At 42.5% G+C, this 19,801-nt stretch overlaps 1 protein-coding gene across 1 annotated transcript in view; it reads right to left on the reverse strand.

Moving 5' to 3' along the window:
- cadm1b (cell adhesion molecule 1b) overlaps positions 1–19,801 on the reverse strand; it is a 133,429-nt gene that overhangs the window by 39,185 nt on the left and 74,443 nt on the right. Inside the window, exon 2 of the mRNA XM_041941063.1 lies at positions 607–627. Coding sequence (XP_041796997.1) covers positions 607–627 — 21 coding nt within the window. The remainder of the gene's footprint in view (positions 1–606; positions 628–19,801) is intronic.

Here is a 19,801-nt window from a genome sequence, read left to right on the forward strand (position 1 = left end):
CCAATACCTCAACAACTACTTGATGGATTGCCATGAAATATTGTTCAGATATTCATTTCTGTGTATTTATTTGTCCAGTGCTATTGATAACGTTAGCATGCTCATGCTAAATGAAGAAGGTGAAAACAGCAAACATTACACCTGTTAAATAGTGATCATCTTAGCATACTGATGTTAGCATTCAGTTCAAAGCACAGTTGTGCCTGAGTACAGCCTAAAAGCTGCTAAGAGGCTGCAAACTTGTCTTGTTTTAATCATGAATGATGGCTACGACAGGTTTATTTTTGCTGTTAGTCTAGTTAAAATAGGTAAAGTGCACTTTCTAGCATCACAGAACTCAGACAAACTAAAGTGGCAACTGAGTGGCCCGGGCAGAAATTGAAATCTGCCATTGCATGTGGCGAAGTGTTGATTCAAGAACTGAAAATAATAATAAAAAAAGAGTGGATCGGCTCTCTCCTCCTTCCTGAAAAGAAAAACACCAACATAACCAGCCATTCATGTAAATATGCACAGATGAACAGACTGCTTTGGACAGCCAATCAACAGACACAGACAGACGCAAGCACTTCCAAATGAACAGCAGGTAGCAAAGAGAAAGAGTACCTGTCACGCTTTCAGCAGCTCCTGTTGCAGCGCAGACGAGGACGAGAGAAGAGAAGAAAACAGACAGGTTGTGAGCAGACAGGATGCAAGCAGAGAGCCATATTCCACTTATAACAAAAAAAATGTGTTCATAATTTCTAAATATGGGTGTTAAAATTCATTAAATTTAAGCTCCATATGCTATATGTGTAATTTTCTACCAATTAAGAGGAATACAAAAGGCAACATAATGAGCCATTTTTACAGTCCAGTCATTCTATTTTTCCACAGGTGTCTACCATCCCGGCATAATGAGCCATTTTCCTCTCTTCATTCATTTGTTGGGAATTGTCGGGGAACAGAGGGAATGTGTGGACTTTGTCCCCCGCCTCCACCCTCTTCATGTCCCTGATTGAGATTCCAGCCAGCCCCACGCTGTGGAGCAGCCACTGCCTGGAGACGCTCCCCCAGGACCCGCGCTGCAGCCTGGAGAGGAGAGCACCCATTCGGAACGGTGCCCACCCAAACTGGCATCTCACAGGGCATGGGAGACTGGCGCGTTCCCAAGTCCCCGCAGCGGTGCTCAGGGCCTGCACCCTCGGGAGAGCTTCCATCATTCATTGTCTGCTATTCATAAACAACCCCCCCCCCTCCCCCACACACACTCCTCCCAACCTCCCCCTTCACACACACACCTCCCCCCCTGCCCTCTGCTGCACATCTACATTTTTATATTTCACACACCATCTTATATTGACATTTCACACAGGCTTTGGAGCTTCTTCACTCGGGCTGTGAGCTATGTGAGCTGCAGTGCCGAGCGTACAGTATGCTGAAGTGACTGCCTGTCTCACTTGTCATTGCCGGCGTAATAAGGGTGTAAGGTATGACACATGTCCTTGTTATACTCCTTTGTGCATTTTCAATGTGTCAGCAATTCCCTCAGGACAAAGACGTGTGAGTGACAAATCACACACGATGGGAAACAAATTCTGAACACTGTCCAGGAGCCCGCTAGGATATCTGGAGCCTCTGCGTCTTTAAAACTTCCGAGTGTCAGTCAAAACTTTATCTTTATTAGGCGATAATTCCACATAATGAGGCTTCTGGGGCAATTCTGCCTCGGCTGAAAGTGATTTGAACAAAAAGAGACTGGAGTGATAGAGGTTGATAGCCAGACTCAAACTCCAGCTTGAATGAGCACACCGTATGCGTCCCAGTCCAACCAGCCCTCAGGACAGCCCATAATGAGACTTTTGAGCTGCTTTAATTGCCAGGTAATTATAATGTTGTAGCAACATTATGTAAATGACTCATTATCATCTTGTACGTGTAGTATATCTGGCCTCGTTTTATGTTACTTTGTCAAGAGTGTAACCCAGAAAAATGCATCACCGTAGCAGTGGGGCATCTCCGTGTTTAATCTTGTCTACAGAGACCTATATCTAAACAGAGAGACTTGTGATATAGCGTGGTGACACCTTCCCTAACCCTTCAGTATGATCCACTTCCTGCTGGTGGCCTCTGAAGGGGCTATAAATAGCGTTGTGATGTGCCTGCCGTGCTCCCCTTCTCTCCTCTGTACCTGCAGCACATTAGGTAGAAGTTATGAGGTGCCAGCTCGACTGTGATTAGATGTCATGGCTGTCGCTCCGCTTAGACAGTGCTGACAGACAGATTTCTGGGGGAAATGCGCGTGATGGCATTCGCGCGAGTGCAGCCGTTGCACCAATCTGTCAATCACGCGGGATGAGAGCGGGCAGGCCAAAGCGTCCTCCAAATAATGTCTGTCCTTGTCTCCTCACCTCGTCTCCTTTTCATCCGAATCTCATCCTCCTCAGCGAGCGGCGTCATGTTCGGAAACAGAAAAGTCGAACATTTCCTGATTTCCACCCGCCGCGATGCTGCATTTCCTGCTGGAAACATGCCCGTTGTTGACATTTGAAAGGGCATATTCTTGCACCGCATTATGTTTTCTATAAGAAGTGAGGCGCTAAGTGCTCTGGTATTCAGGCATCTGTGTTCAACCCATTGCCAACCCAATGAATCCATAATAATCTGCACTATTTTTTAGTCACTGAGGCAAACTCAGATCTCAGGAGACTGGATGTCTGTGTGGTAAGAGTGGCACATAGCCTCTCTCTCTCTCTCTCTGTCTCTCTGTCTCTCTCTGTATCGCTGCTGCTCAGTAAGAGCAGTGGGGTAACACTAATGAGGCAACATTTCTTCTCAGTACTAGTGTGATGCCTTTGAATTAATGTTCTTCCTTTCAGGTAAAACATTCCCTTGCTTATTTATGCTCATGATCTGCAGCGTTTTGCATGTCAGCCTAGTGTGTGATTGCACTGCATAAGAGGACACAACAGAGTCAGGTGCTGGAACTCTGTGTAGTTCCTCATAGGTATCTACATTGGTTACCTTCGCTCATGTGTGTGCGTGTGTGTGTGTGGAGCGATGCTTTCTCACTGTGTGCAGCCCACTGTGTTTTCATTTAATTAGAAGGATCAGAGGTGGGCTTCAAACTTTTCCTCTTCAAGGAAATCCGATGGAGAAGCGAGCCCCTGCAGAGTGGACCCGATAAACACGAGCGACTTTTGAGGTCAGGATTTTCACAAAAGAAACTGATCAAAGAGTTGCAGCTTTCCTCGCAAAAAGGAAAAACAGTGTCCATCACCTCATGCCAGTCATTGTTGTCATTCATTTTCAAATCCACATTAAATACTGCATGTTGCCTACAAATATATGCAGACGCTTTACTTTGCATGTGAACTGGAACTATATCACATGGTGACATATCAACATATTCACCTCCATGACAGCTTGATTGGCAGCAATTCTGATAATCGATTGTTTATGTGTGAAGAAATCAATTATATTAATAATTTATAACAAAGAAAACAATCATCAGATTAATCACTACTAGAAATCAGCATTTCTTGCAGTTGTACTCCATTTGCAGATGAAGATAGAATCGTACAGGTGAAAGCGCGGGAGAGCGCTAACAGATGGACCTTGAGTTGGGATTAGCTATCTTTAAGATGACACTGATATCCTAAAAATGATGCGGATGAAACAGCGACAGAGCTCAGATCCATCTCCAGCTGAATAAAATCCATTCACCAATGCAGTCTGCATTATACAATTGAAAGCCCTGGAAAAAGCGAGTAAGTGGACCTTGAGCTGGTACCGTTTTTTGAACCTCAATTCCCAAAGTGAAGAACTAATTTTCATGCTTTTTAATGGTTGCTTTTATTTAACAGATGATGCATTTATGCCTGTGAGGGCTTGGTTTTATGATAATTCAAAATTGCTCTTTGCTTTGTGCATTATTCAGTAATTTAGCTGCATTTTATTTACAGCCTTCTTTCATTATGAGCTGTCAGGTACGGCTTAATCCAGGCCAACCTGTCAGTGAGATATCAGAAAACATTCACCTGCAACACTAAAGGGAATACTCAGATTAATTCTCCCCAGAGTCGACTGAAACATATTAATCAGGTAGGTTTACGGGAGATGCAGAGTATGTTCCTGCTCGACAATCTGTAATAAAAAGGAGATTTTGCGAATATCCCCCACAGAGGAGGTTAATTGCTGACTGTTAATGAGATATGCTTTGTAAATGTCCAATCTATGGCCTGAATGTTTGTGTTGTACTCATGAAAAGCCAGGAGGACACGTGTAACTGAAGACAGCTTTTACTCTGAGAGATTAAGGGATAATCCTTCAGAAATGCTGGCAGATAAAAAGCAGATATATTGAATTTGGTGCCCTGCCTCCTCTTTACAAAGTGCTATGGGCATCTAAAATTGCACATAAATAACAATAGATGATGGTCTTATGAATAAAAGCCCAAAATTAAGCATCAGCAATGTCTTTGAAAACAAAAAAAAAAGGTGCTGAATCTCATTGGTGTACGTGACTGGGTCCTGTCACTCACAACACACATGAAAAGTCTCTGCAGCTGCCAAAAAAACAAAAAAAAGAAAGAAAAAAGGTGCAAACAGCAACCAGCCGCTTTAATGACAGCTCAGGTAGTGTTCGGCTCTCACATCCGTGTCAAGAAAAAAGGGAGCGCTAACACATTTCTGACTACTGTAGACGGCAGACTGCTGCTCCACGCAGCCTCACATGACAGACACCGAGCTCTCCCCGTTACACAAATAAAACAAAAAGCGGAATTAAAAAAAGGCAGCAGTGGCTTCATATCACATTGACACATCTATCAGGAGTTAATTCGACATTATAAAACAAGGCCGGTCTGCTTGGCAGGACGTCTCAAATCAACATGATATGAGGCAGGAAGAGCATTATAGCAACACACTGTTAAGTCATGCTGATTGTGACAAATGCAGCAACTTCAGAGGTCTATAAATCACCAAGCAACTGCATTCGCTGGGAGGTACAATGATTTCCTTTTTCCTACCAGGCACAATCATTCACTCTGTTATGTTAACAAGCCTGGTTGACTGAGCATGGACTTAAGTGCAGCAGCGACGGTGTGCTCTGCACCCGAAAAACCATGCAGCAGAGACAGATCCTCGCTTAAAGCCGAGGCGAAGCTTAACCTCTGGCAAAGTGACACATCACATCTCATTCAGTTTGTCTATTTTGGGTGACGCTGCATCTTTTTGTGTGTGTGTGTGTGTTTTTTTTTTTTTTTTTTTTGTTCCCCCCTCAGAGGCGGCAGGCACTGCGGAGCCTCTTTTCAGCCCCTCGGTTTCAGTTTTTAAAAGAAAGTTGCGGCAGGAGCGCCTGCGTTTGTTACCACAGGAGAGAAACCGAAGCTCTGATTCAACACACAGCCCTGCCCGGATCAAAACACGCGCAGAACGATACGAATCAAAGCCCCTCAAAGAGTCTTGAGGGAGGGATTTTTGCTATTCTGGAGACGCTGTAATGCCTCACCTATAGTATGGTCTCTTGCCAGGAAAACCCACATGAGCAGTGTTCACAGAAGAAATGGCGTGTGTGTGATTGTGTGTGTGTGTGCTTTCTAGCCTGTCAGCCAGCATATCTGCTTACTCACTATGAATGTGCGTTTCTCTGCACAAGCATTTCTGTGTGTGCGTGTGTGTGCGTGAGGGGTAATTAGGACATTAGGAGACGCTTCTGACAGGCTTGTCATCGCCACAGCCTGCCCAGTGGAAAGGAGGTGGTCAGAGGGGTAAGTGGGGGTCCGGCAGGGTCAAGAGACAGCTGCTGCACCACCACTCACTGTCTGGAAGCTCTCAGAGAATATTAAACCGCCGGGACCTCGGCCAAGATGCTCCCTCATTTATGGAATACACAAAGCTGTAAGAGGCAGCGGGTAATTTATTTCACTGTTATAAAGGTGCTATTGTTTTGTTTTTTTTCATCCTGAAATATGAGAACATAAACATAAAAAGACCAAAATAAATGGCGATGGCATTGAGGTAATTGAGGTTATTTTGTAAATCGGAGGATTTAGAACGCAGTGATTGTTGTTTTCATTTTTACAGTCACGCTTTGTGGTTTTTTTTTTTTCCATGATGATAAATCTGTGTGGTCTCACGCCTCCTGTGTATCTGTCCCCAGCAGAGAGAGAGGCTCTATTATTACAATATGAGACATATTAAATACATCCCCCAAGGCTGATGACCTTGGCGATGACATACCATTAATTGTATAGATGGATTATTATCATCGCAACAATAACATGGCTCCTCTCTCTGCTCCACTCTCCCTAACACCTGTGCCCATTCTCTGGCTGCCTCTGCTCATATACTCATAATCACATCTATCAGCCCAAAACGTTAACCGCATCCGGGGACGCTAAACACGTCCATTTGTTTGCAGTTGTAATGTCTTTTGTGCGCCTCAATCAGGCACCTGTCAGACACACACCTGCTACCTCGGCGCTAAGAGAAAAGGCAGAGGGAAGGCCTTTTGTTTCCTCACAGAGTTTATAATCAGCGCGTTGTTTCCAATCTTCTTCCACCATTTTTCAATTTCCCATTTCCCTTTTCTCAGTCAAATCACTGCTATCAATCAGGTGCATGTTTGAGAGAGGAGAGAAGCGCGCGAGTGTGTGTGTGTGTGTGTGTGTGTGTGTGTGTGTTAGAGAGAGAGAGAAAGAAAGAGGGGGAAGTTCCTTGATGGAACCATCTCCAGCCCTAGGCCTCATTAGTCAGAGACTGCAGGAGGAGATGTGTGTGTAAATGTGAGTGGGGGACGTGTGTGTGTGTGTGTGTGTGTGTGTGAGTGATAAAAATGAATACTAGTAGAGTGTGTCTGTCAATATGAGGCCATTTAACATTGCCCATTCCACCCGAATGATGCACAGCGGACATTATGCTCTCTATTTGAGTTCCTCTAAATGGATACTCAACCCAGTAAGTTCTATTATATTTTGCCCTTTTCCCTCCGCTGTGCTTACTGATATCATGACAGAAGATGACCTATAACGTCTCAAAACAATTTCTGTGCAGCCATGACAACATCTCCTCCGTATCAGGGCGCCGCGCAGCGAAAACATCTCAGAAATGAATGCAGCTGACTGATGTGGCAATCAATACGAATCAAACCATAACAGCTGCATAGGCACAAGCCATATTGATCGAGTGTGGCAAGAGGAGCTCGCGGTGCATCGACAGGTTTGAAGAGAGTCAACTTACTCGCTTTGATAGTCCGTTTCACTGCGCACGGCGACTGTTACTACAGAAATAGCACAAAGTCCTCTGTTAACATTCATGAGGCACAAATTAGGCAACAAATACAAACAGTGAATAAAGGATGAGCAAACACGACCAGTCCAGATTATTGGCAACGTGGCAATATGCTCCATGTTTTACTGAGCGTATTGATTATAAAAGAGATCTATTTGAAGTGGCCGTACAAAATGGCAACTATAGTAAATTCACAATGGCAGGGTAATATACGGCTTCACTGCTTTCATTTATTCACAGCTTGACATTTCCTCCCTTCCACAGAGTGTGCTCTAACTGTGTGCCAATGGCCACATCATTTAGACTGGACCCGCATGAATATTTAACATTAGTGCCTGGCTCGTAGCTTGCAGAAAATGAATTATTTTTAGTGGGCTTTGCAGAGGCACCGTGGAAAAACCCTCACTCTGGTGATGAATCGCTGGAGAGTTTATGTTGTATTAAGCAGGCAAAACAAATGGCTATCAATCATTTGAAGCTTTTCATGCTTGCCAGCAACGCATCTCCCTTCCCCCCTTTTCAGAGACCCTGTTGGTTTTCAGAGGGATCAGCTGCCAGCCTTGGGTGTGTAAAAAGAGGGTCAGCTCTGAGTTCACTGGTGTTTGTAAGCTGGAAGAGGAGGACTGAGGACGTGGGCGACAGTCCTACTGCAGCTTTAAGCAAATGTAAATTAGACTATAGATACTGGTCAAACAAAAAATAAACCTGTGATAATAAACCACTTTGAGTGTCTTATTAAACTGCAGCTCAGTTTTCACTACAAAATGTAAGTCTCAAGGCTGCAACGTATTAATTCAATTATTTTCTTGAATGATTCATCATTTCGTGTATAAACAGCAGAGTTGCTTGTTATAATTTCAAGGCGAAATCTTCAAGTGTCCTATTTTGTCCAACAAACAGTCCAAAATTAGTTCACGATTACATAAAACAGTGAACGGCAACGAATCTAGTGAAATCTTTGGTTGTCAATCAAAAATGGTGGTTGTACTGAGACAACTGATTTAGAGTTTGCTCAACCAAAGACAAGCTGTGTCAAAACTCTGATGTGACTGTTGCCACCTGCCACATTTACAAACCAACCAACGTCAGAATATTATTAATAATGACTCAGAACACAGAGGTGAGCTAGCATAATGCTACCCCTAAAAGAACAAAACTTGTATTGCTTGTTGGCTTTTTTTCCTCACTTCTTAGCTTCACAATCCCCTCCTCCTCCACTTTTTTGGTCTTCTTTGATATTATACACCAGGCATGTCCAAACTATTCCATAAAGGGCCGTGTGGCTGCAGGTTTTCGTTCCAACCAAGGAGGAGCACACCAGGCCAACCAATCAACATCAAGGGATCTCTTAGTTATCAGCTGAAAAGTGAGATCAGCTGATTAAATGAGTCCAGTCTGGTGCGCTCCTCCTTGGTTGGAACGAAAACCTGCAGCCACACGGCCCTTTATGGAATAGTTTGGACATGGCTGTTATACACAAATTCACTGAAAGCCCAGACGTCCAAGTTTTCCACTTGCACTTAAACGCAGCATGCACTTGTGGGTTTATGTGGAGCCGGATGATGAAGAGTCTCAAAACTCCACACGCAAATGTAACCTGATTTGAGTGTGTCAGGCGACTCGTGCACACACATATAACAATCTGCAAATAAATACAAAAGAACGTCACAAATATTTTTAGACATTTGTGTAGACAGGAAGCTTTTTGAAAGCAAAAATTGTCAGATTTGTGAAGCTGAAGTAAAAAATCTGCACGTGAAATACTAATAATTATCCAAGCTGTGATGTGTGCATTTGTAAACGTGTTCAAATTGCTTGGTACCTGTGTGTGGACTAAAACACCCATTCGTGACCGTCCTGGGTCTAATCTCTCCATAGATATGCTACATTCTGCCACAGATTGTGACCAAGACCCCTCTCACACAGTGTGACATACAATGAACTTGTAAAACTGTTTTGAGGCAACAGAGAAAAACTAAGGTCAAACCCAAACTGCAAGTAATTAGCCTGGCGCAGACTCCTTTTTTTTGTGCAACGATTTTTATTTCTGGAAAACATCCACTGTAAATGGAAGGAGGTCAACCAGATACATCTCCAGCCAATGATGAAAGTACAGAGGGGTTTTCAAACTATATAACCCTTCAGTCCCGCCAGCAGCACAGTCAATACAAACTCACGCAAACATTGTTCGAAACATCAAAACATTATTTCACATTCTGGAGAAGATCCAAAAGCTTTCAGTGAAATCAGATATGTTAGGCTGAATAATGCCATCAGGTAAACAGGTAAAATATTCCCACCTGATAAATGGTGGATGGCAGCTATTTTACTCAGCGTGAGGAGTTTCAATGAAGAGCTGGACCAAGCTGATAGAGAATATATATGTATGTAAGATACTGTCGGACAGTGTGGAGCAGATTTGTCCAGCTTGAATAAAACTCGACTAGGTTAAAGGACATATGTATTACGTGTTTTTCATGTGCAATTAAGCGTGATTCTGCATCTACGTGACCTACTTTCAAGTCAATTCAGAAAGTGACAAAGGTTCAGCGAAGTTTGAATTACTTTTTTTTTTTTTTTTGCTTAACCGCCACCGTGTTTTTCAGCACGGATCAATACCTGTCCATTCAATCGTACACTTGTGGGCTGAGGTTGATGTTGGAGTGGATCACGAAATGAAGTCTGTATCAACAAAAGGCCTATTGAGTCTTGGCCTACAACTGCCAAGGACGGTGGTACAAAGCTGTGAATGGTGCAAATAAATACAGTCTACTGTACAAATGAAATGAATAAATAAATAAATAAAACATCTGCTCCGGCAACATTAAGAGGGCTAAGAGATCAAACCTAAGAGTGCATAAAGGAGTAGTTCTTATAGATGATTAAATCAGCTCTTCATGCTTCCCCTACCTGCTTTGAGTAGTTAATTTGATTGGCTATGTAATTACCTTAACATTGGTTAATTGCTGGTTAATTTACCTCTCATAGCAATCACATAACCCTCTAGTCTGCCAATCAGTAATTTGAAAATCATGTATAAATTCAGCCTGGTAAAATACACACACAAGCAAGTGCCCAAAACTCCAGCACGACACCACCGAGTTTACAGATTCTCAGATTACTTGACAGTTTCATTAAGACAGATTACCGTGACCCTGAAGTTTTAATCTTCCAGATAAAGTGGAGCTGTTTTTACACCCATCCTCAAGGATGCACTTCATTTCCAACAACAACAAACCTGAGATGAGATTTGGCCTCTCTCAAACACAATCTGAATTGCTTCAATTGATTAAACAGAAACTGGCTGAACAGAGCAGCAGCAGCGGGAGTACGAACCCATCCACGCAGCCGATGGCGACTGTGGACACAAGATGGAGGGCAAGATATCTGTGAGTGGCCTGGCACCTGAGTCAGAGAGATAGTCCTGCTTACTTGGTGGTGGAGGGGGGGGTGTCAAATTGGAGACAGACTGGGTGGCTTTGCCTGTGTTTCCCCTTCAGCTTAATATTTTATGGATGTGAGATACAGTTCAGATGACAGTTTGAGATGACTGCGAGTCGGCGTGCGGGCGGAAAGAGTTCAACGATTTATTAGATGGGAGGGAGTGCAGCACGATCGGAGAGTGAGGCTGAATGTGAGAAATGTGTTAGCAGCTGTTAATGCGAGGAGCCTGAAAACGACTAAAAGTCGGCGCTCGCGCCTGTGTGCATGCATGTGTGCACCAGAGATGAGTGAGTGCTATCTGCAAGCCGAGCCCGTGAAAAAGAAGAGGCGCCGGCAGTACAGATGTATCTCTCTCTGAGCCCAACATGAAACACAGGAAACGGCCTCTTTGATCATTACCTACCTGTCAGTCTGCCCTCCACAGGGACCGCCTGTTACGACTGCTGATGTGCCGCACTGACAGGCCAGAAACACACATGCAAACTCAAACACATCGAGAAAAAGAAGCAGCGCTGCTATGAGTCTGACTGGTGTCGGCAGTCAGACTCGAGTCTGACTGCCGACACCAGTCAGACTCGTCCCTGAGGAGGTATAACCATGACGACCAACAGTGTGGGCAAAGCGCAGGTTTATTATTCTATATTTGGATTCCAATTAGCCTCAGCGACTGTGAGGCTGGCTGGGGTCCCCGCATGCATTTGCACCAATGGACAATTTAGCCTCCACTCCCTGTGATTGTATGTTTGTTGAATGTGGGCGGAAACAAGCACAAACCCGTGCGATCAAAGGGAGAAAACATCTGTAGAAGTAGTGAGTCGAAAGCAAACAAGCTTTTCCAAGTTCATTTGTTTCACTTACTGCTTCTACGGTAGATATCATGTACAAGACCCGCTGAGAAGAATCTGCGGACAATCAGGGTCAGCGGCGGGAGGTTAGGAAAGGATAGGTAGCCACAACACATGGGTAAAGTTGTGCACGATGACAACTCCGGTCGTCTGCATGAGTTTTATGTCTAATACGCTGTACATGCCATTCAGGAAAGCCTTATAATCACAATAAAGGCAGCGGACTGTATGTTGGCACTAAACATAAATTGTGAGCATCCAATACTGATGTAACATGGGGACAAAACATAGCTGAAAAAAAAATCTATCAATCAGAGTCTATCAAAAAATCTAAATCAGAGTCTCTGACTAGAAAGTCTGCCCTGTTTACTCCAGAAATGCATTTCTGAGGAACTACTTTTTCTGCACAATTAGTTCAGATTTATCAGTTTTAGAAAAAATATTTCATCACTGTGACCACCACAAACTTCCATTCACTTCCATTTCGTGCGTTTGGCAAATAATACTACAACTAACTTAATGGCTTAAAAACCACCAGGGATAAATTAGAAAGACCACTTTTTTAAATTTGCGTGAGCTGATGCTTTCAGGCTACAGCTGCAAAGACCAGAACCAGCAGGAAAACTGGCCTCAGCCTCCATCCTGTGCAGAGACCCGCTGGCTTTGACAAAAACTTACTTTGCTAACCAACTCCCAAGTTTAAAAGTGTCCTTAAAATACTGTATCTATGTTGGCTGTGTTGCCTTTGTATGTACATATCTGTGGGTTAACAACTATTGGTCACCATTTTCAAAAGGCGTCCTTTGGAGGCTCAGTTTGCTAAAGCTTGTTAGGGGAACATCTGCACCTTTATGATCAATCAAATAGTTTCTACATCCTCATTCCCTCTGCTGCCTTTGTCGCCTTTTCACCAAGGTCCCTGTTGCTCTTGTTCTCTGATTTTCTTCCGCCACCGCTGTTTCCAGCTTCCATAGGTTAAAGTTACCTCTTTAATCTTCATGTGCCCCCACCGGCACCGAGCGTAAACAAATGAACAATATAATGCGGCAGCAAGTATACACAAATTTATATGCAGAGCCGCGTTCGGCTGTGTTTCTATTTCAGGCGAGTTTGACTTCGTTGTTAGCGAACCACCCGCATGACTTAGGGTGGCCACATTTGGTTGCAGCAATTTGCACAGTTTAAGTTGTAATGGCTTTTCCACATCTTCCTCAAAAACAGCCACGACACCTCTGTAACTACTTTGGGGATACACTGTGCGACCACAGCTCCGACACCATTAGCATGCATTGTACTGTCAATTTGAAGGTAATGTTTGCAGCTTATTCTAATGGGAATGAGTCGATTTGTTTTGAAGGTAGGTTGAGAATATGAGGACAGAGATAACATGATGTTGTGTGGATTCCAACAGGAACATTACATTGCATACACCAAATCTCCTGATGTAGTCTCCCATAATGTCATGTCTGTCATGCTCCAGATCAGAGCGTCAGATCTTGCAGCACAACATCAAAGACTCCTCACCGATCAAGCGCACGCCAAGGAAACGAGAGTCCAACAGACCCGCACATATTCACAGGAGCTTATTGCATGTGCAATATGCATATCCATGCTTCAACACGCTGCGCCTGTGCCATCAAGTCTGCAAACATGCTAATATGATCACATCGCACAACATTCGCTTATCTCTGCATCCACTTCTCACCTCTGACGGAGTAGATGTATATCTGTCACTGTGTCAACTGCCTGCGTGCATTAAGAACATCTTTCAACACACACAAAATAAATTCAAACACACGCTGAAGCAGTTTTTCATGTTTTCTGGTGTTTGAGTAAAGGCAAAAAAAATAAGCAATAGTCACACATTCAGTATTCATGTATGCATCAACAGTAAAACTCATTATGCAGAGTGGCCCCTGTTAGAGTTATACTATTGATTTTATTACTAATGGGTGGATGGAGAAACAGCAATGCAATGTATATGAGATGAAGCCAATTTTATGTTTGTTGTTTTAAATTAATTTAATTTAATTTTTAGCAATGCATCATTTTCTTAATGTTCTTTTAGGTGTTTAAAATCGTAATCTGCAGAGCAACTAATTCTAACTTTCAGATAAATGTAGCGGGGCCACACCTACAAAATTGCATCTACCTGAAATTTAGTAGAAATGCAAAGTCAAATAAAACGGAAATAAGCGAGTCGAGTATTTGTACTTAAGTATTGTACAGATCCCAGTCCTAATTGTGGACTGGGCTCTGTTTGAATACTAGTGCACACACAGTATGATACCTGAGTTACAGTGCCAATTGCAAAATGTTGAATGCTTTACTATTAATATGAAAAACATGAACTTTCTCTAAAGGAAGACTAAAATTAGTGAAAACTGAATTTAAATTAAAATAATGAATGAGTAGAGCAGACTATTAATCGGGCCAGCCTTTCATTGCTGGCCTTCAGTATTTAACAGTTTTCAAAACTCGCACACACATTTCAGTAAGGGTAAAAAAGAAGTATTGAGGTTTGATATCATGTGCTAACATGCACTGCAATCTGGTGCTCATGATTTTACCTGCCACTGTCCAGACAACACTAACACCATGCTCCTGATACTGCCTACAAACAAAAACAGTAATCCAGCTGCTATTACTATGGCTACTGCTAATAATAATAAAATATGAATGGAGGATGTTGCACAGCAGTCCTTGCCAGAGGAGGCGATGCACACAGAAGAGATGATGATCATAGAGGAAATAAAGGGAAGGAGTCGGCTAATCTATGGCACAACACTGCTGACACCTCATAAGATTAGAGACGCCTCTCAGTCTAAAATAGTCCTCTATCTGCATGCTCAGTGCCATTACTTGCTTTGTGGGGTACTACCCTCAGGGGTGCATTTCCCACACAGTGATAGTTGCCAAGCTGCAGAGCGGGAACACACACATGCATGGACTTCCAGTCGCACAGTCACGCTGCGAGAGATTAATCGAATATGATGATTAACAAGAAAAATTTCAGGGAAATCTTAACAGAATATGTCTGCACAGTCACAGAGGTGGAAACTCCCGAGCAGTCATGACTCACTACTCAGGAGCTGCCTGCCTCTCTTCATATTTAAATGCAAGCTATTTCAACTCGTCTTCAACCGCCCTGCTAATACAGCGGCACAGACCGTTGGAGCTTTGATGACCAGAAAAATGGCGTTTGAGGGAATTTTTTTGCCTAAACACAAAATAAACTGGTGAGAGCATGTTTTCCAGGAAGATCGGGGCTATGCATAGGGTACTGTTTGTTTTGGGCAGACGAGAGACTGCCACTGGAATGCCAGAGTAAATACCCAGTTTTGTCAGTTTTCTGTGCTGCTGTTTGGGATCCAGAGCAACCGCAGGATCAGCATCAGAGAACATTTTCATCCCTCGGCTTACAGACCTACTGAACTGCAGCTCTACATCCTCTTCCTAGCCTTACTGCTCTTAGTTGTGAGCCAGCTTTACTCCTTGAAATAAAAAAAAAATGGCCCCACAACTGCTCCTCACATTTGATTTGTGTACAAGGTTGAAGGAGAGAAGTTCACTGGCAAGTTCAACTTGGGATTTCTTCCTCCTTTTGTTGCACCGTGAGGAAATTAGCAAAGGAATCCTCGCAGCTTGTTGTCGAGAGCGGCAAAATGAAATGACGAGAGGATTTTTGTCTGTGGCAGTTCAAGCCAATTTTACTCATCTTGCAGCAGAAAACTCTCAAATACAGTTCACCTTTCAAAACCGATCATCTTAAATTTGCACCTTCGCACTCGGTTTTGTGTGAAAGAGGTGAAGGGTACTTCAGTTGATTTGTTAAATTCAATTACCTGAGTCAATTTCAACAATGCATAATACCTCACATAGAACCTGGCAATAATGCAAGCCTGTATAATGAGGTAAAATGTAGGCTAAATGAATCCAAATCAGAAGAGCCATGGGACTGTGGGGAATATGCACTGTGAACAATTAGCCAGCTCATCCAGCATACGAATCGGCTCCTGGCACATTATGCACATACTGTAAAGCTCATTACTGCTGCAAAACACACAATCAGTCGATCAAATTCAGTGACAGAGCAGTGAGTGAGCCCCGTCAGGATCCGCCTGTCATTCAACTCTTTAACCCGCTGCTGCACCCTAATCACCCCGCGCAGACACAACAACAGCCTCATGTTGTGTTTTAACAAGTCATGCTTCGTTATGTGCAGGACTTTTCCCAGACTTCTTCGCTCTTTGATGGATGCTGACTGTTGTGATGCTTTCATCTCCTCCCTCTAAAAAAAAAAAAAAAAAAGAAGAAGAATCCTTGAACGCAAACACCCATGGTTAAACATAAAAGGGTTGAGATATTTTAAAACTGACATCACTTCAAAGGGAGTGAACACATTCAAAGGGTATCACAGGAAAGAGATTCAAAAGCCTGCTAGTCACCTGTAATCCACTGCTAATACTTGGTCCCCACAACTGCATATTAACATTCACACCGGTCACACACGCCCCGCTTCGACGTACAGATACATGCCGGAAATGAGTGATTCATTAATATTCCACTGAACACACAACAAGATGTACAGCTGCAGGAATTTCTCACGTACAGATACGTATTTCGTAGTTGTAGCTACTTTGTCTGTATTGATTCAGCATGCCAAGAAGAAGGATCTACACGTATACGAGGATTATCTCGTGAATAAATCAGTGTCATTACACATCAGCAGCTGTTTCATAGCGACAACTATCCTGTTAGCTGGCATCCGCCTCTCTTTTTCTGCCGTTCTTCTCTGTGTCTCATTCTTTCATCACTTTGGCTCTTTGTCTCTGCCTCCACATTCTTTGAATTTGTTGCCTCAGTCAGTTGTGTTGAAAGGTGTAACTTTAAAAAGAGAAACTACCTCTACTTCTAAATAAAGAGAGGAAGGAACTGTACCTTCAAAGGCTTCTCTCTCTCTTTTTTTTAACCACGGAAGAGAAGGTAAAAGTTTTTTAAAAGTTTCAGAAAACAGCGCTGAATCTTTGATGCTGCACAAACGAGCGTTTAAGTCTTTGTGGTCACAGTAAAGGGTGACATGCTCTTTTGAAACAGGAAACTATACGATATGTTATACTATCAGACGATAGGAAGAAAATGATGGCTATCACACTCAGACAGGCTCTTTTTAAAATGTTTACAAGCACTAATCACAGGCGGTATTAATGGCTGATAAGTGATTCATGCCCTACAGATCAGGTAACCATCAATAATAATAAATAATGGGTTGCCAGGTTATAAAAAAATCCTTTTCAGTCTGAGCTATCGCCTATTAAGTCTCAAATTGTTGCTCACCAAGGCAGTATTTTTAAAATCAAGTGGGGTTTATTATCCATCTAATTTTTCCATTAATACATGACATTAATCCTTTTATGTTCATTTTGTCTTTTTTATGTGATGCAAAGGTGCTGGCAGATTTACCATCAAAATTCAGATTACGGATTCAGATTTTGTCCGATGGAATGAAGACTAGCACATTCTCTTAGTTGTAGCTAGCGAGTGTAAGCTAATGTTTGCACAGACGTATAACTGCAAGTGGATCCAGCGTTGGAGGTGCGACTCCATTCATTCCTGTGAAAGTTGCTTAGGTGGCGCATGAAGCCAAAAAGACTTATGACCTGGATGAATGCACACCAGCCAGCTAACTTTCATCTTAGCCCTCCGCTAATTTGACAGTGGATGAAATGAGTTCATTGTGCAGCTCTTCTAGATTTAGGACTAGGACTAACCAGCTCAGCCCTGAAATACACAAATGATGTTACGTTATGTCTTCTAAATGGATCATCATCTGATGACTTATTATCAGGGACATGTTAAGTTTTAGTCTCAGTCTTTTGGCTTTTTCATTTTAGAACCAATCAGCCGGAAACATAAAAGTCTGGAGAAGGAGTTTTCAACCAGCTCACAAAGTTTTAGGCTTAGTGTTACTTGCTACAGCTGATCTAATCTGCATGAGTGTTAGAAATAAGGAGGCTGCTTTTGTTTACCTCGCTGTGAAATCAGAGACCCTTCATGTGGAGACTTACTGCGAGTTTCGAGAGTAAATCTGCCACCATTATCACTGTAAACTGCAAACGTGTCATGCACGAGAGGAAAGCTTAACCAATGATTTTGGAAAAGACAACCATATAAATCCCAAGGTTTGGCTGTTGCTGGAGTGCAAGCATCCCCAAACCAAATACAGAGCAGGACAAAGACTACTGTTCCTCTAAACTCTGATATAATATTATCTTAGCTCCCACAAAGCGGATGTTCCAGTCCTGAACAGATATTTTTCTTTCTTCAGTATAACGTAGTTTGCTAAGATCTTGCCTTTGCCAGTAAAGCTTGGTTACTGTTGTAGGTAGTTTACAGGCAGCTCACATTAAACACACCATTGAATCCACCCCTCACTCATTGGACAAATGGCTGTTTCAGTGAATGATCAGTTGCATGCACATGTACCCGATCAAAAAATGTTAGATGAATTACTTATTAAATGTTAATAAAGATAAAAACTTTAAAGCTTTTGTACAGGATAACATATTGGAAAGTGTTATTAAGTGACGGTTGTGTCATTTTGAATAAACACCAAAGAAACACTGGCGCTATTGTTCTGTAAAATAATCTCAGGCATCAAGCGCAGTAACAGTGTAAACAATGTATAACAGAAGGAGGCTGTGAACATCAGACAGTATGGCCTCAGTACAGTCGCAGCGAGAAAGAGAATCACACATTTTGGCAGAACACTCACAAGCTCTTAAGGGAAAAATGAGCTTCATCTTTAAGCTGCTCAAATTTCCATTTCCATTTGATTGCTCTCTCAAACTGCAGCGTATTAGTTTGGCACAGCGGGGAGATAGAGTCCACTCTATAAAACAAATCTTTAAACCATTTAGTTTCCGGGCATCTTCACTTCGACCCAAAAATCAGCAGATTGCGCGAGCAGACAATTGAGGTGAGCAAAAGAAAATTAAAGAACAAGAACAACAAGTTAAGTTCCTTTGTGGTCCAGATAAAGAACAAGAATATTTGGGAATCCATGAAAGGTCGCTCAAAGTGAAAACACTTGAATGCTTTTAGTTTAATTAATTTAATACATTTGATTTATTTTTTAAAAAGCTCATAAAATTGCCTCAGGCTGTGAGCAGATTGCACCAAAATGTAACACTTCATTTTCAACCTGTGCAGAGAGGTGACAGGACGCCCAAAAAACCCAGTATTTCACCCGAGGGCGGCGTCTGAGGTCCTGCGTCACAGAAGACTCTGTGGCCGAGTCTTGTTGGCTCGCATTGGGTCATCTTGACAATTTTTGGATAAGCTTGCAAAACCGCAAAGCTGTTTATCAACCTCGTCTTTGCTTTGAGATTAACTCGACAGGAGACCTTACGCCAAAACAAGATTCACCGCCGTCCTGAAAACAAGCTAGTCTGGGTGAAATACCAACTTTTAGGGAGTCCCCAGCGTCAGCAGTACCAGGTATAATACTGACGCAAAACACCTATCTTCAAAATATTCCAGTGCTGTCTCTGTTTTAAGCAAATTGTTGATGGATCAAAGGTGACAAATGAGAATGGTGTCTCAAAAACACACAGGCTAAAAGCGACCTCCCAGCAGGTGAGGCTGCTCCTGCTCAGTTGTTGCTGATGATGATGTATGTCTTTGTAGGACAAAAAAAAACAATGCTGAAAACTGCTAATCTCTCCACTCTGATTATTGCTGTCACTTCAGATTTATCCATTGTATGTGTGCAGATTTGGCAGTCAATTTCATAGCCTTAAAAACAATCTCCCTGGGAAATGCTAAGGTCAAGAGGGATCCATAAATAATCTCTAAGTCTGTGACTCTTCTACTAAGCGTTATTCAAAGAGGATCGATGGGATGTTGTGATTCAAACACAAAAACCTATTCTTTTGCTTATCAGCAAAGCTCTCTCCCAGCACTTTGTGGTGATCAATTATTAAAATCAACTTCACATGGTCCCCACGTGTCAACAAAACAGGGAAGTCAGATTTATTCTATAGGCTAAGACTTTTGAGAGGTAATTTTTCATCCGAGTGGCCTTTAGCATTTCTTATTAAAATACATTATTGTTCTTGTAGATTTATTTATTCAATGTGATAGCTCATTAGTCAGATTAATGTAATGTACTCTCTTCTCACTAGAAATGGTATGCAGGCAACAAGGTCCGTGTTGCTGTATAAATAAATGACATGAGGT

The sequence above is a fragment of the Chelmon rostratus genome, chromosome 7, assembly GCF_017976325.1.
Source record: "Chelmon rostratus isolate fCheRos1 chromosome 7, fCheRos1.pri, whole genome shotgun sequence".
Taxonomy (NCBI): Eukaryota; Metazoa; Chordata; class Actinopteri; order Chaetodontiformes; family Chaetodontidae; genus Chelmon; species Chelmon rostratus.